The sequence below is a fragment of the Sabethes cyaneus genome, chromosome 3 (genome assembly GCF_943734655.1).
Source record: "Sabethes cyaneus chromosome 3, idSabCyanKW18_F2, whole genome shotgun sequence".
Taxonomy (NCBI): domain Eukaryota; kingdom Metazoa; phylum Arthropoda; class Insecta; order Diptera; family Culicidae; genus Sabethes; species Sabethes cyaneus.
In genome coordinates this window covers 166,428,431-166,446,102 of record NC_071355.1, presented here as the reverse complement: position 1 = coordinate 166,446,102, position 17,672 = coordinate 166,428,431, and the positions used below count along the sequence as shown (strand labels likewise).

Genomic DNA, 17,672 nt, shown 5'->3' with positions numbered 1-17,672 from the left:
TCAACTTGCACATCCTTGTGTTGATCGGTTGCCAACCAATCACACGCTGGCGCATCTTTCCCAGTACTATAAAGCCGGTTCCCAGCTCGTTGGTGGTGCCACAGCTCTGGTAGAAAGTAGCCGCTCGATGCCCGCTTTTCTGTACCTTCTGTTCTGTCCAGCGAAGTTCCTGCAGTGCTACAACTTCGAAGTTTTGGGGGTGTAGTTCATCATAGATTATCCTATCGTAACCAGGGATGCCACTTAAAATTCTGTGTTTTTTGTTGGAAAAATCTGGCCATCTGTACAGCGAGGAAAAAATCTGTGTTAAAATCTGTCCAAGGCAAAACAATGAGAGTGAAAGAGACGGAGAGTCATTTTGCTGGCTATTTCCGTCTCTTTCACTCTCATATAAGAGCTCAAAAATCTGTTTAATCTGTGTAATTGACGAAAAACTGTATTCTGTGCATACAGATTCTGTACAGGCGATTTCTTTCAAATATCTGTTAAACACAGAATAATCTGAGCTTGTGGCAACCCTGATCGCAACCCGGGAAGCCGAGCGATTTGCAATTCCATCATGGAATCCATTGGAATTTCCATGTCCCGAGTTTCCAATCGTAGTCCTTATTTCGTCGCGTAGGTCGACTGGGCATAGTAGGAGGTTCGAATATACACAGCAAAGGCTGATACTACTACCGCCATCTCTCATCCCAAGGGAGTTACTACTGCTTATAAGCGTTAGTGATCGCAACCATCTGAAAGAATGTATTTGTGTGATGTTCATGTACAATGTCATACAATGATGTACAGTCGCTGCGTCGCGTCGCTCACCTCTCGCAAACAGCTTTACTACGACGCGACGTTGCGGTACTCCTTTATCGCGCGGGGTAAACAAAAAACAAATTACATCAAGTCGACACCTCGGTTAGCCTATATATAAGGCTAAAGCTGACACCAATACCAATACACAGAATGCATATGATGCGCACTTACACAACGATGAAAAGTTGTATTCGAGCTTATTGAATACCCTGTAAAAGCGCTATATAGCTAACAGATTTATTGCGGTTTGACAAGCAACCGCAATAAGATCAATTTTGATTGGCGCGACATATTGTATTACTACGCCTTACGTATGGCTTGTTTATAAGAGATGCAGCGCAGCCAACTAATTTTATCGTGGTAGTAGGTATAAGCAGCAACAATAAATTTGCTTTATTACCAGATAAAACCACTGGATAATCGGCACTGTGATTAATACCGCAATAAATCTTAATAAAACTCAAATAAAACTAAGCGGCTTTAGAAATGTTACTTGGGTCTGTTCAATGTTGCTTGAAAAAGTTCTAACAATATTTTTTCGAGTTGAACGAGTTTAGGCACCTAACCGATAACTTGCAGGTTGTCCGTTGTCCAATTGTCGAATATTTACCCGAGGAGGACGATATTGTCGCAAATTGTATACCGTTGATAGTTTTGGGCGCACGTGGACTGTTACCAGTCCATGGTGATGTTCAAGAAAAACCAGCCATCGATAAAAACGTGGAAGTTGCAAAGCTAATGTACCACTGGAGGCACTGGTTGATATAATTCGTGTCGACGGGCAAGCCAAGCGGTCCTATCACTAAACATCATCACCTAGATGTTCCTTTCCCCGATAACGATATTTATGTCCCGTGGGGAGCAGGCTTCGGCTGCGCGTAGAACGCTTTCTTCTCTACCTTCTTACGGACAGGGCAGTGTACGTGTTTGATGCTGTAGTTGAAGAAACGCCCTTTATCCTCAACAGACATATCCTCTCGTTGATAGCCGTCCAGTCCATCAAGCGGTCTCGCAATCTGCTCAACACTACAAAGCCCGTTCTTAGGTTAGATGCGCCATCGCTCTGGTCAGGGATGGCTCCTCTTTTGAGGATATTTGCAATTTGCACAGTTTCGAATATGATGCGTAGTTTCTCTCTCTCTCTCTCTCTCTCTCCCACGGTAGCAACCTGCACATTGTGCAACCAGCTCATTGAGGACCAACAGAACCTTAACACTTTGATTACATAGATGCGTTTCATATTAGTAAACGGTGGATATGGTAAATTCGATTTCCGTGCCACTTCACCTTTTATACTTACTGCAATCTGCAGCCGCTGCCGACAACAAAGTCGAAAGATTCTCAGTTAATATCAGTGAAGATGAGAAAAACACTTGTCTTTGATTTGTGAACTCTTTCTATTTGTGTGGAATGATTTTCCACTATCACAGCAGTTCTGCTCATTGTAATGAATCAAAAGGCTGCACTTTGTATACAACGAGTGAGACCCTGTCGCTACCTGCGAAATTCCGCGATCTGCAATTCCATTCATACAATTTCCATTCTATGTCGATTTCGTTGCCTGGCTCCAAGCCGAATGTACCAGATCAATTTTTTATTGTTGGTAGTACAACTATAGTACCTTTCATTGCCGTTGGCGCTTACAGCTTACTTCATTTTAATAACAATGTGTAGTATAACTTAGAAGACAATTTATTATTTAATTATTAATATTTTGTTATTGAATCGAACCGTCAGGATCATGTGCCTTTCTTAACGATTTTAGCACAATATTAGACAAACTAGGGTACTTTACTACATCATTGGTGAATTGTGCACCGATTCTAGACACCGCTCAGCATCCCTACCAGCTCCACGATATGTGCTTAAATTATGTTCCCATGAATAGATTCTTGCAAGTAACATATTATCCTAGTGACAGCACATCTTAAGAAACGTATAATAATTTCCTTGATTAACATCATTATGAGAGCTAAAAGCTTCCTTACAAAGCCGGTCTACGTGACCTAGATTATCATTGTCCTTCATGCGATACATATTATACATTGTTATTATGAAGTATAATATAAAGTGTATCTTATGAGGAAATATATGCATAAATATACTATAATAAGCCTTCATGTCTGAGCACGTTCTACGGTTCGTTATTGGATCTTCAAAGTAAGCGGATGTGACCTTCCTTTCCGGGTTTATTATACATTCCACAACTCATGCTGCATTAGTTTGATACCTGTGTGCAGCATGAAATAATATACCTTGATGCGAACACTGCAGTGGATTTGACCTTTCCGTATTTCGGGTGCAGTCTACAACAAGCCTCAACACACCCGTTGACTAACGATGACTTCGGCAGTGCTCATAATGTGGATAAATTGCCAGTCGTTTCTGCTGGACCGTGTTGAAAAATTGAGTTTCCCCGCCCCAGCAAGTCATCGAACGACGATGGTGAAAATTCGATTTTCCACCCTGATGCTTTACAACGGAATGAATTGTACACTGTAACGATGTCCAACCATTCCGTGCAGTTGGCGGCGGGAGGCTTGATAAGCATTTGTACGTGCAAGCAGTGGGAGGTAGAATTACAATAAATTTGCAACGTCATTGGTAAATTGTATCGAAATTCATAGTGAGGTATATCAACTTCATCGGTCACTCTCTGGCGTGAACAATCATGCCGTATACGATTGCAAAAGGAGAGTAGACCACCACCCGAGGCAAATGATGTATTTTACATTCGCCTGTGACGTGTTTCCAGTAAATGTCATCACAAAGTATAGAGTACAGCCCCAACGAATGTCATAATATACCAAACATGTTTGGTATCACTCAAAACTTTTGATATTTAGAAACAAGCTTTTAACTACAAACAATAGAAATAAATAAATCACTGCTGATAATAAATCACAAATATAATTATAAATATAATTATGATCAATCGAAAAGATACAGGAAAGGAAAATAGCAATTTAGATAGAGTTAGCCAACCGATTATAACAGTATTATTAAATTACTTGTAACATTTATTTTTTATCATTGATCGATTACATCCGGTAACGAGATAATTGAATTGTAGCTACACAAATTACACGCAATGTAGATCGTATTTCACGTATACAGATACCGCTACAAAAATCAATTTCAAGCAAACACAAATCACTCTTCGGGTCTTCTTCTGCCCCAGTATGGTCGACATTTTCCGTTAGGGTCCGGCAGCTGTCCCGGGGGACAAACGATAGGAGCATCGATTATGTTGCTCTATAACAAATATCACTGTCAGTAAACGTATACATTTCAGGTTGGAGAACATCTGTTCTCAAGTGCAACTTACTTGCTCAATTTCCGCTTCGTTTCCAACAGATTCGGAAGAATCAACAGATTGACAGTCGACATTACTGTTGGCCACCATAAAAAACTCCATTGCCAGTACCAGAGCAAAAGCTTTCACCAAAATTTGCTTTGCACTCATTGCTTTGCGATTTTCTCCGTAGCGTAACAATAATTCCGTACTTCCGCTGAGGACTTTTCGATTACTACTAGGTGACTATTGTGAATTGAATGCTCTTTTATTACGGATTGGAAAAAAGTACTTCTCGGCGCGCACTCATTCAATGTTTCGAGTGGTTCGGCATCATGCCGCCGTACATTTCAAACAAAGACACACCACATGCTTATCATAACACATTTTAGACAGTTAGTTCGATATACGGATTTTAGATTAATAGATTGACTGTTCAACCCTGATCGAGTAATAATATTTCGACTCACTGCAATGCACTATTCAAGAGTTACCGCCGTAAATGTTCTAATGGGTTATTTGAGACTTTCAGTCTCCGTTCTCTATCTGAATTATATCGTCCGATTTTGATATAAATTTTAAAGAATACAATTTTAACTACTGTTGTTATTAGTAAACAGCAATATTGTTATACTAATTATCAGAAAGTTAGAGCAAAGAAAAATAATGCACTCACAGCATTACGGAAAAACGGAAATAAGGTTATTTTGTCACAAATTACACTTCTAATTTTGCAGTTCTTCTAAATTTCTCAAGATTTTTTTTATAGCAAATGCAAATGCATTTGGTGAATTACGACCAAAGGATATATTTATACCTACTTCCGTACATCATAACCCAGGTAACCAATAAGCATTAGTATAAGCAGTAAATCAATCGTTTATTAGCATCCCTGGCGTTTTATACTGCAAGTTGCTGTTTATCAGCCTTTTGACTGCATAGTTGTTGTAAATTGGCATCCACAATTCTATTTAAATTCTTCTTGTCGGTAACTAGCTGCAAATAAGCATTGTCAGCACTATAAGAGGGCTAGCAGTAAAGTAGCCGCATATTTTGCCAAAATAGCATTTATGTAACATTTAAGGCAACTTAAATGCTTATTGGCTTGCATTTAAATTGCATTGGAAATGCTTATTGGTTACCTGGGAATATACGATGATTAAATGCCGTAGTAGAAAAAAATGCAACAGACAAGAATGATCACCAAAAGTTCATTTTAAGTGGGATATTTTTGAAACTGTCAGGGAATAAATAAGCACATATTAGTTATGTTTTTGCGAAGTTGGTTTATTCAACCTCCTCTCCTAGGCTAAATGCTCGAACCTTGGACTTAACGTTATCCAACAAATCCTGTGCAACACTTATATTATCTTTCTTATACACTGTCATCCACTGTTTTTTCAAACCCTGGTCGTTCTTGAAGACCTTCTCCGTTTTGCGGAGCTTGCCCTTCATAATCGACCAGAATTTTCCTATTGAACGAAGTTCTGGCAAGTTTGGTGGCACAAAAAACATCTTTGGTTTCGTACCACTCCATCGCCGGTTTCACGTAATGGCACGATGCCAGAAACGTCCAAAACAGAGTGTCACCTTCGTGGGACCGGAGAAAGAGCAGCAAGCGCTTCTGGAAGCATTCTTCTTTAAATATATATTTGGCAGATGATGGTACCGTTTGTTAGGCATACGGCTTGTTGAGTTTGCCGCAGCCATGGAATGGCATATTTATCAACCTTCTTCTTCCGGATCTTTTCCGCAACATCCAGACGTAACGCCTGACTTGCCAACGAAAAACTCCAGGCCGGGGATCTGCATGGCGGCCGCTTTAATATACATCTCGTCGTCCATTACGATGCATTTTGGCTGCACCAACCATTCACTGTAAGCTTCCTAGCGCGAGATTCAGCCACTGGATTCTGTCTAACGGTTTGGTGGGGCACCTTCCTAACCTTGAGGACATGAGGTCCGACCCGCTTCATTGTCTGCTGGACGAACCAGACGAAAAAATTGAGCTTCTTGGCCAAGTCGAAAGGTATGGATTGCGCTAGAAGTAATCTTGAAGTGAACCTCCACTTTTAATGTGGCGTAGATTGTCTTTGCCATTCCTGAATTCCTACTAATAACGTCAAAGTCGTCTACGAAAGCTACCAAAGCTGTCAATCTCGATTGTATCGAATGCTGCCCTGAAGTCAATAGATATATGACGTCTGGGGACTTTATATTGCCGTCATTTCTGGAAGATTTGTCTAACTGTGTGATATCCGATCAGTAGTAGGGCCGTCGTTAAACCTAATCGGTACCAATTGGTTCACCTTCCCACAGAACTTGTGCGTAATATACTACATACCCAATACTACAAAGCCCGTTTACAGCTCATTAAAGGCTCCACTGCTCAGTTAAAATTGCCGCAACAGATTAGTACAATTAGTACAGTGCAACCATGCCGAACTTTCGGTATTCTAACTGCCCTTTTAAGACTTGACAGATGTTTTCGTAGTAAAGTCGGTCGAATGCCTTTTCGATCTCAACGAACACCGACAGAAAAGAGTTTTGGAATTCGTCGATCTGCTCCAATATAATGCAGAGCAAGGCACCAACACGGAATCCAGTAATAAACTCCTGGTTGAGTAATATCTTACAGAGTACTTTAGAGCATTCTGTTAGGTCTCCTTTTTAGGAACTTTGATCGCTTGCCAGTTGGCTTCGAGGTATGACGCTGGCCTAATAAGCCAGCCGTCGTATGTTCGAATCTCGGCTGGGAGAGGCTGTTAAAGTCAATAGGATCGTAGCAACTGGTCCTGCAATTGTCCTGTACTCTAACAGCTGGCTGCGAAGTCTGTCGTATAAAAACAGAAGGTCAAGTTTCGATAACGGAATGTAGCACCTAGGCTTTGCTTTGATCGCTTGCCAATTCATGTTTTTCTTGGCAAACTTTGAAAGTTTCTGCTTCTTTTTTTCCTCCGGAACATCAAACTTGTGCTGGGCGGTAAAGAACAGTAGCCCCGAAAGCTACCGGAAGTCCGCCTTGTCGCAAGTCTTCAGCATTTATGATGAGATGAGTCAACATCTGTACTGTTTCAGGGCCCGTGACTTTCCCACCGTATTTTGCCGTTCGTCACAATTTGGAACCTTCTTCCATTTATATGTACAGAGTGTTCAATAAGTTCGAATACAACTTTTCATCGTTGGGTATGTGCGCATCATGTGCATTCTGTGTATTGGTATTGGTGTCAACTTTAGCCTTATATATAGGCAAACCGACGCGCAAGGTGTCGACTTCATGTCATTTGTTATTTGATTACCGCGCACGATGAAGGAGTACCGCAACGTCGTAGTAAGGTTGTTTGCGAGAGGTAAGCGACCCGGCGGCATATTTCGGCGGCTGAAATCCCACGAGGTGAAGCGTAATTTCATCTATAACACCATCCGTCCAGGACCGTGCTAGATCCGGGCGGCCGCGTTCGGCGAGGACGCCAGCAGCCATCAAGGTGGTGAGGGATCGGGTTCGTCGTAAAATGAACCGCTCGATCCAGAAGACCGCTATTGACCTGGATGTGTCGATCGGGACTGCCCACACCATTATAGTGAAGGACCTGGGATGCAAGCCGTACAAGAAACGCATGGTTCATGGGGTTACGGAGGCTACAACCAAGAAGAGGCTGGACAGAGCAAAACTGATACTTTCGTGGCACGCTGGTCAGTAGCTCGTATTTTCTGATGAGAAACTCTCTTCTTGCAACAGCCGCACAATGTCCAAAATGATCGGCTGTGGGCGACGACGTTGGCCAGCATCCCCCCGTCCCACATAAACATCCTGCGGTTCCAGAGTGCCGCGTCGGTGATGGGTTGGGGGGGGGCGTATCCAAGCGTGGGAAGCTTCCACTGGTGTTTATCGAGAAACACGTGAGAATCAAAGCCACGTACTATAATACCGAGGTTCTGGAGAAGGTTGTGGCCCCGGCACTTCGTGACCTCTACGGGAAAGATCATTGCGTCTTTCAACAAGACGGCGCACCGGCCCACACGGCGAATATCGTCCAACCGTGGTGTCGGAAGAATTTGACTGATTTTCTCTATAAGACTTTGTGGCCTCCCAGCTCCCCGGATCTTAATCCCCTGGACTTTTATGTATGGTCGTACATGCTGGCCACGCAGAGCGAACATAACGTGAGCACTATGGACCAATTTAAGAAGCTCATTTCCAAGATCTGGGACGAGATGCCCATGGCCTAGGTGCTTTTCTTTTAAGAAACGTCTCAAGCTCGGCTCGTCATAAAACACAAAGGGGGTGGGGTTCATTTTTTAAACACATTTTTAAAGTGTATTCGAGTTTATTGAACACCCTGTATGCAGTCCCTCCTTGGCTATCTGAACGAAAGATTTGGACAGATCCAACTTTTAGGCCACATCCCTGACCGAAGCGTTGGGATTCCACTTAAACGCTGTCAGGACACGCTTGTGATCCTAATCACTAATAGAACATCCATTCTGACTGCATTTCTCCTTCCATTCGATGCTCAGAGTTTCGTAATAATGTTTAATCACACGACTCTCCGTTGAGTGCACGATTTCGAGTTGTTTTCCTATGTTCCGATGAGAGACTGTAAACAGCACATTCTCAACAACTTCTACCGAAAATTTTGAGAAAAAATACCCAAATGGGTAATTTGGGGTTATCTATTTATAGAATACATTAAAATCTTGCTATTAATGATCATACAATTACTCGATTAATCAATTTGTTAGTCACTCTAATCAGTTTGCCAACGAATTTAATCAAAAATTTCCTAAAATTATTTATTTATTTATTTGTCCAGTCAGCCACGTAACCAGAAGGGGGGGCCCGGGGGCCCAATTTTGATTTTAACTGTTTTATGTGCATATTTTTTCGTTTGTGGTTCTACATTAAATATATTATAATATATTATAGTTATAACCAATAAGATATGCATATAATGTATTAGGAGCCAAGATAGGACTCCTGGCCCCCACCTCTGGCTACGTGGCTGGTCCAGATATATGGGCTTGCCCGTCATCTAATTTAAAATTAATATAATTTGCCTCTCAAAAATAGTCAGTTTTTGCTTTATGGTTTCCAAAGACATATTCAGAATAATTACATTTCTAGAGGTTTTCACGAGCATCATGTATCGATAAGCTGGCTCATTACGGGCATAATTAGCTCGTCGATTGTCATAGATGAAGAGCCTAGGTCTCCTAAGAATTACTGAACTTTGATTCACTGTTATTCTAGATATCAAATAATCACTATCATATCGTCCCCTCTGCAGATTAAGAAAAAAACCAATGTCTGCAATCTGGTACCTACTGTCCAATATGTCTATATCTAGGTGGGCGCACAAATCTCTATATTCTGGCAGATGCCCTCTCCATCCCAAATTTTTCACAGCAAATTTAACAATTTTTTCTGTACGGCTATCGTGAATTATTCCAGTAATTATCTTCTAAACTACGTGCGTCTTCTACATTAGACTTTTTCGACTAGAAATCTAGACTAGAAATCAATATAATACTCAATGTGTGTACCCTATTAGGCATACGGACGATAGGCATAAATATATTAGGCATAATAGACGATAGGCATAATGGACGGTAGGCATGTAATAAATATTAGGCATGTTTTGTACCAACCGTCTGCCTTTAGCTTGCAAGAGATCTGCTCTCTCAGTTTAAAACTTGATGCATTTTTGATTGACTTCCATTTATGCGCAGTTTTATCTACCATAAAACCATGTTCCCTACAAATATTGATATCTGTTCAACTTATTCGAGAGTAAGAACAATTACCATGACTAAAATTCGAACATTAAAGTCAAAAATGTTGACTATTCTCGCATTTACGCCACCTAGCAAATCTTGTAAAACCTGCAACCTTCCCTGTCTACTTTTTTGCCTTCATCCCTTTCAAGAAATTTTGAGCAAATCTAGGGCCGACTTATTTAGACACTTTTAACCACACTTTCTTTTTAAGTTCATTTTCGATCACTTTTCGGTTTTTCCGAAAGTTTCCCTTAAACTTGGTCAACTAATTCTTAACGGAGCGAAGTTCTGAAGTATTTTGAGGTCAATCCTCTTTTCAAACAAGACATTGTTGTTTTTGTATCAGCCGAAGAGGGACCGGCCATGGCAGTAGGATGCCAAATACAGCCAAACCAGTGCTAGGTATTTGTGAGATATTAAGAAAGGCAATATCGTGTTGATAGTTCCTGATGTGATGAATGACTGACTTATTTTGCCACTTCCACAGGCCGCTTGTGAATTAAGGAATTTATTAGCAATTTTCTACAGTTTCTTCTGCCGCGCGTTCTCCTCGAGACTTGTAAACTTAGAGACGACAACATATCAAATATATCTTATCAAAGCATTTTTGTAGGTTTCATCGTTTATCACAAAGCGGAGCGGTTTTGAGAGCCCCTTCCTGTACTGCTTCCTTGTGCGAGTTTTGGCCACCGTGTTCTGTTAGTTATTCCGGTTCGGTGCCTTCAGAACTTATTACGTATGTAGTCCACGACTTAGAAGAGTGTTTTTTGTACAAAACAATCTAAAGCTTCCTTTTTTGCCACGTCCCGAATCGAAATGGTGAGCTGATGCTAGAATTGATTAACTACCGTTCTGACATTTTTTTTAATCGACGGTGCCGTGTTTCCCACTACTATCATCCCTTCGCTTGGTAGTCGGATGCTCTTTGAACGTCTTGATCACATAGAACACGTTTGAGTATGCGATTCCGAGCTGCTTACCGATCAAAACCACTTACAATTAGTAGATTTTAACCGATGCCGATATAAACAGTACACTTTCAAAATTACACAGTCAAAATTTTTACTCTCTACCATATAGTGACATCTATTCCAACCCTGCTCTACAATTATCACCATACCACTCAACTTGAAATTCAATTTCTCAACGGGGCATCAGAAAGCAAATTAGAAAAATCCCACCGAGCCATGAATAATAAACTTTCCCTTACACTTTGTAATTGCTGCCTAATCATTTCAAATCAGACCCTTGAGCTAATCTGTGCACAAGTGTTTGGTACTTGACTAACGAACCCGCGATTCGCAATGCTAATGCACAATCATAACATCGGCAGGACAAGCCGCCATCGCCATTACACGCCATTATTTGCAGCTCACTTCCAACGTCCGGCACAACACGACTCAACTTCCTTGCATATTTCAGTCCACTTTGTCCATAGTGTCGCTGGCGTCCTACCCTTTCCCATAGCACAGGGCCTAACGTAGATCAACGGTGGGTACATGGCGCAAGTCACTATACCATCACGACGATATGCTAAACTTCACAGCATCGTTTACTCGTCCTGTCATAAAAAGCTACGTTTGCTTTGCAAAATCGCGTCATTCAGTTGTTAGCGAACAGCAGCGCCAGCCGAGGACCGATACACGAACCAAGTCCATTGCCCGGCCGAGTCGAGGCCATTTTGCAGAAAGGACATATTCGGACTCGTTTAGACCCAATAACAATAACAATAACCGGCCGTAATAATCGTAAAGCGTACAACAGCCGCAACTTAAACCGGAATACATTTCACCCAAGTAACCCGAACCAGTTCGCCGCCGCCCCGATGGAAGGTTGTTCGGAATAGCTGATTCCGTTTTAGAATACGATGTTTCGTTATTTAGTACCTACTGAATTGTGAAGCACGCTCGTCAAGGTTATGGTTATATTTCCATTAGGGTTTTACGAACGCCAAATTGAAAACTCAATCCGACACAAAATTATCATGGTACAAGTTAATCATGGAATCGTTCGATTGAGCTAGGAAATTAGTCCGTTTGAGTTGAAAACTTTCGTATCTACACTTTTTCATTAAAGATGTTGCTTCAAATAGCCAGTTTCTTGTTTGTAAAATGTAGCTTTGAAGTGAAGAAAAATTACTAAATCGAAGGTTCCTAGCCTAATATTTTTGCATAACTTCAAACACTAAAGCCCCAAACACAATGCATACGGATTTTACTACGTTGCGGCAATTTGACAGTTTTTACCTGGGTTTTCTGTCAAATTTCCGCAACGTAGTAAAATCCGTATGCATTGTGTCTGTGGCTTAATAGGCAACGTTTTAACAATATACGCTAAGAAGTGAAAGACAGAGCTTCTCTGATTAAAATACTTATTCGATAACTAACAGTAGTCGATGTGTTTGCTGTTTTTGATATACAATGTGGCAATCAGATTCTGGGTTTAAGCGGGGTACGCTGCTGAAAAGAAAACAGCTCAAGAAAAAATCTTGCTATTTACCGAAGAAATTTTGACAACTCCAATGCAAGCAACCACCTGTCATTTTTTCTTGTGGTAATAATTGCGCCGGATATTATTCCGTACGGAAAAGTGACGTTTTAATTCACCTGCATGTAAAACTGCGCCATCTGAACGTGAAATAATATTTCTTATGAAGTGCGTACTGCTTAAGAAATCGTAAACGAAATCGATTTCTTGAGCATTTCTTGTCCTATCTTTTTACCCATTACTTTTCAGCAGCGTACCCCGCTTTACGCTTATTTGCGTTCATGTTTTGTGACCAAAAATTTAGTTATTTCCCGCCCTATATACTATGCATATATTCGTCTATTGTATCTAACAATTTTATTAACACAAAAAAAAATCTATTTCTTCTGTGTCGATAACCTCATACTCATAAAAAATAGATATTGAAATATTTGAAAGACACATTGTTTTTGTTGTGAATTTGTTCCTTATGAATTGGTAAAACCGGTCATTTGTTTTCAAACTGATTTATTATTTGTTGTGTCTACGCTGGTATTCTTTAGATGAAACCCGTAAAGCGTGAAGAAAAGTCGTTAAGAGCCATTCATGTGATTTTTACCTTCTACTATGTACTTGATTATGGCATAAATTAGACATTTACATATTTTGTGGCTTGTACGGTCTGAAGTACTCACCTCCATTTTTCCAGGCCTACGCATCGTCACTTTTCTTTCGGCATCTGCACGATTTCAAGTCACCTTCGATCCGGCTCAGCCCTGTTGAAGCAGTGTTTCTCCAATGACCAATACATACTAGTGAAAACCTTGAGAAGAAACTTTGAGCTCTCAATACTAACCTCAACATTACTCATCGTATATCAGATTCAGACGAACTTAGCTCGTGTATTATAGGACAAAAATACCTGCGAGAAATTAAGAGTGCCAAACGCAGTTCAAAATAATGCATTAAATGACATTCCAGCCTCCTTCCTTAAAGCAAATCACGTTTTCTTCTCCACCTTACAGAAGCACGTATTCAATGAATGCATTAAACTGGACATTATCCTGACGTCCTCAAAATATCCCGTGTAGTTCGTATTCAAAGGTCTAATAGCAAAACAGATGTGAACAACTACCGACCAATCTTTGGCTGCCGCCTCTGAATTTGTGACAACACCAGCAAAACTCATATCATTGGGAAATTCATGGCAATTTTTTTCCTTGATTTAAAAAAAATGCGGCGCGCTCTATTACCGAATTCTACCTTCGGAAGCTCAGAACACCGGACACCACCAATCAGATGTTGGAAAGCTATCTTTATGGCCGAACTCAATATGTCGAGATCAATGGGATAAAGAGTAGTGTCTGCAATTTAATAATGAGTGTTCCGCATGGAAGCAATCTAGATTCGTTAGTATTCATAATCTACATAGAGGATATTGGTAACCTATATCTACATGGGAAACCACGTTTGTTCGCTGATGACTGCTCCCTTTCGTGCCCTGGACGCTGACGACACAAAAGGTCAAATGTTAGCAAATAAGACATTGTTGCAACAGTATTTTTACCTTTGTTATCCCGATCAGACAAACATAACAAAATTATAACAAATCATGATATTCTGTTATGACGGTATTTCTAACATAATTTGATATAATTTTGGTCTCGTTAGTAGTTAAAATAACAAAAATTCTATCAGAACTTCTTAGCAGCAGTAGCAGAAATATAACAAAATTTGTTATGTTTTGAACAAAATTATATCAAAATTTGTTATGATATTTGTAACAGGTTTTGTTATAATTTTGTTAAAATATAACAAAAACTTCTTTGCCTTTATCTGCTATATCGACATTTTATTTCGGCTAAATTGCCAAAAATAGTACAACTATTTATCAGGAACATTCACAAATAGCACAGAAAAAAACTTTCATACATTTGAAAAATCGTTCCGGCCGCGGCCGGGATTGAACTCACGACACATCGCACAGAATGCAACAGTCTTAACCTCTGTGCTAGAACTACTCTTGAATGAAGGTATATTAAATGCTTATATGATTTGGCCGATAGCTCATTCGGGGTTGTCAGTTTTTGCTTCGAGCTGTCTATAAATAGAAAATAAGCGTTCAATCCAAAGCCAATCAAGAAGACAAAGAAATTGAATCATGATAAGTTGCGCCACTTTAACCGTTATGTGTGCGACAAAAAAAACACCTTTAGCAGGGCGAGAAGGGTACCCGGGTACCCAAAATTGATATTGCTATAACATCAACAATTTTAAACCGATTTTGATGAAATAGGTGTCATTTGATTCGTTAATTTATCTAGTTTTGAATTATCTGGCCATTTGGCCATTAAAAGACATACGGGGCCCGAAAATCCGGAATTCCGACAGAGTGTCCGCTGTGAGGTAGAGAACTGATTGTAGCAAATCATGGGTACCCGGGTACCCTTGTCGCCCTCCTACGTAATAAAAAAATTCAAGTGCCTCCCATTGCTAGTCCCCTTTATGGATATACACCAAAAACCCCTTAATTAACCGTTATGTGTGCGACAAAAAAAACACCTTTAGCAGGGCGACAAGGGTACCCGGGTACCCAAAATTGATATTGTTATAACATCAACACTTTTAAACCAATTTTTATGAAATAGGTGTCATTTGATTCGTTAATTAATCTAGTTTTGATTTACTGGGCCATTTGGCCATTAAAAGATATACGGAGCCCGAAAATCCGGAATTCCGACAGAGTGTCCGCTGTGAGGAAGGGAACTGTTTGTATTGCAGGAAAATCAGTCATGCGGATATAAAAACTCTAAAAATTCATACAATGAACTATTTCATATAATGAGATGAATCAGGTTGGCCATTCCGAAGTAGGTTCCTGTGGGGTCATGGGTGGCCAGTCTAGGATTGGAGGTAAAACCTAGCAATATGGGTATCAAAGTTCTTGGAATTAGTTCGGTAGGTGATATTTTTTACATTTCGATGTATTTTGATTGGTTATTTCGAAAATGGTTTCTACGGGGTCACAGATGATACCGCAGGATTCAAGATAATGCTTAGCATTATCAGAACAGTTTAAAACGTAGAACCATCCGTTATACATTTGGAACCAGTTCCGAAATTATTAATCAGTACTAAACTGGCCATATCAGTTCAAATCATCTAAAAGATGCGCTAAACCAATTCTAATATTGGATTAGGCACCCAACTGGCCATCTGTAACCCTACAGAAATCCAATTCTGGAATGGCCAATGCGATCTAAAGTCACCAATTTATATAATAAGATGAAAAAGGGTCCACAATGTCAAGTTCAAAGCTAATAGCTTTGCTGAAAGCTGATATTCTTTCAAAACAAACGGCTTCCCACGTTTTACCGGACGTTACTCCGGAATTACCGATTCCCGACCGATTGATGGCCAAGTGCTTTATCTAATCAAAACTAGATAAATGTACGAATCAAATGCCACTGGTTTCATCCAAATCGGTTCAAGATAGCCAAAGTTATGAACATATCAAATCATGGGTACCCGGGTACCCTTGTCGCCCTCCTACGTAATAAAAAAATTCAAGTGCCTCTCATGGCTAATCCCCTTTATGGATATGCACCAAAAATGCACCAATTACTTAAGATCAACGAGTTTTACGATGTCGCAAAATTTCAATGACGTATGTTTTAAACTGAATGAGTTATAACTATTTTAAAACTGAAAAGGTACCCGGGTACCCTGTTGCACACATAACGGTTAAGAATGTTGCACGAATTGCGGTGTTAGATCAGACTGGACCAAGTCGCAAATTCAAAAAATGAGTTAATGGTAGCTAGCGATCAACAATTTTCTAAGCTGCATTTTACTTTAATCAGACTGTCATAAATATTGCAAACAGCCATAGTTATCAGATGATTTCGAACGATTGATAGGTATTAAATATACAGAGCAACAAACTTTGAACACGTTTTTCTAGAAGAGTTTTGTCACTTGGTTCGGTTTGATTTAACGACGACCTTATATGATCGGTGTTAAGTCAGACCGAACCAACTGAGTGATTTCGAGAAAAACACGTTCAAAGTTTGCTGCTGCTGTGTAGTTTAAAGCTATCAATCATTCGAAATCATTTAATATCTTTGGCTGTTTGCAACATTTATGTAATCTGATTAGAGTAAAACATAGCTTAGGAAATTATCAATCGTTTGCTGTCATTAACTTATTTTTTAAAATTTTGCGGCTTGGTCCGGTCTGATTTAACACCTACCATATAAGAAAATAATGCCAGGCTTCATTCTTGGTTTTTTGCTCAGTAGATGCTCAATTGACTATAGCGCCTCAACTAAACAGAATTCGAAAAAGTAGTGTAAAGGGCGTTTGTAGAGCTTATTATTATCTACACTATTGTTGAAGAAAGTATAGTTCTATCTTTTTTATTTACGGCGCTATGCGATTGCTACCCCGATTGCTACAAATGAGTCTCTTTTTGCTACCAACGGGGTAGCAGCCACATAGCGCCATAAATACAAACGATAGAACTATACTTTCTTCAACAATAATGTAGATAATAATTAGCTCCACAATCGCCCTTTACACTACTTTTTCGAATTCGGTTTAGTTGAGGCGTTGTAGTCAAATGAGCATCTACTGAGCAACAAACCGGGAATAAAACCTGAATAATGCAATGACTCCTATGTTTCAGTTTTCGAGTCTGTAAACTTTTCTGTTCATTTTAGCAAGATTCAGCCACAGAAAAGATTAAAAACAACCATGAAATTAATTATTTAAATGATGTGAACTGTTGAAAGCCTAATTAAAAAGTAAATAAATAAATAAATGATGTGTAGAAGAATCTATTCCTCAGTAATTATGCGAACTATTTAGATAATTTTTTGTTTTGTTGGTAAAGGTTTGGAGAAAATTTTAACTACTTTTAAACTTTGTAAACATACATAAACCGAGAATATGATAAGATTTTATTTTATCTCAGTTATGTTCAGTCCAAGCATATAGCATATAGCATTAACTAAAAAAACTGGTTCTCTCATATATGAAATTCTACAATGACATTCGAAAATAACTCTTTAGGTTATTTAAACAAAGACTTCTGTCAATACGTTCTTTAATTTCTAGTAATAAACTGCATGAGGTTCCTCAAGCGCGACTTGGCAGGAGCGGCGTGTTACTGCATCGAGTATGTTTCTTAAGGTGCATTTAGATTAGGCAATTTTTTAGTTCTTGCTCGCATTAATCGTGGGGCGGACCAACCAGCACCAAATTTAGGATTTTTACATTCTGACCTAAAACAAACAATCTGACAAAATTTGGTTCAAATCCGTCAAGG

The 17,672-nt window shown here is 39.7% G+C and overlaps 1 protein-coding gene across 1 annotated transcript in view; it reads left to right on the top strand.

The window, feature by feature from the left end:
• The first annotated feature begins 6,054 nt into the window (after positions 1-6,054).
• LOC128740385 (uncharacterized) overlaps positions 6,055-17,672 on the top strand; it is a 45,070-nt gene continuing 33,452 nt past the window's right edge. The window contains exon 1 of the mRNA XM_053835926.1: positions 6,055-6,128. Coding sequence (XP_053691901.1) covers positions 6,055-6,128 — 74 coding nt within the window. The remainder of the gene's footprint in view (positions 6,129-17,672) is intronic.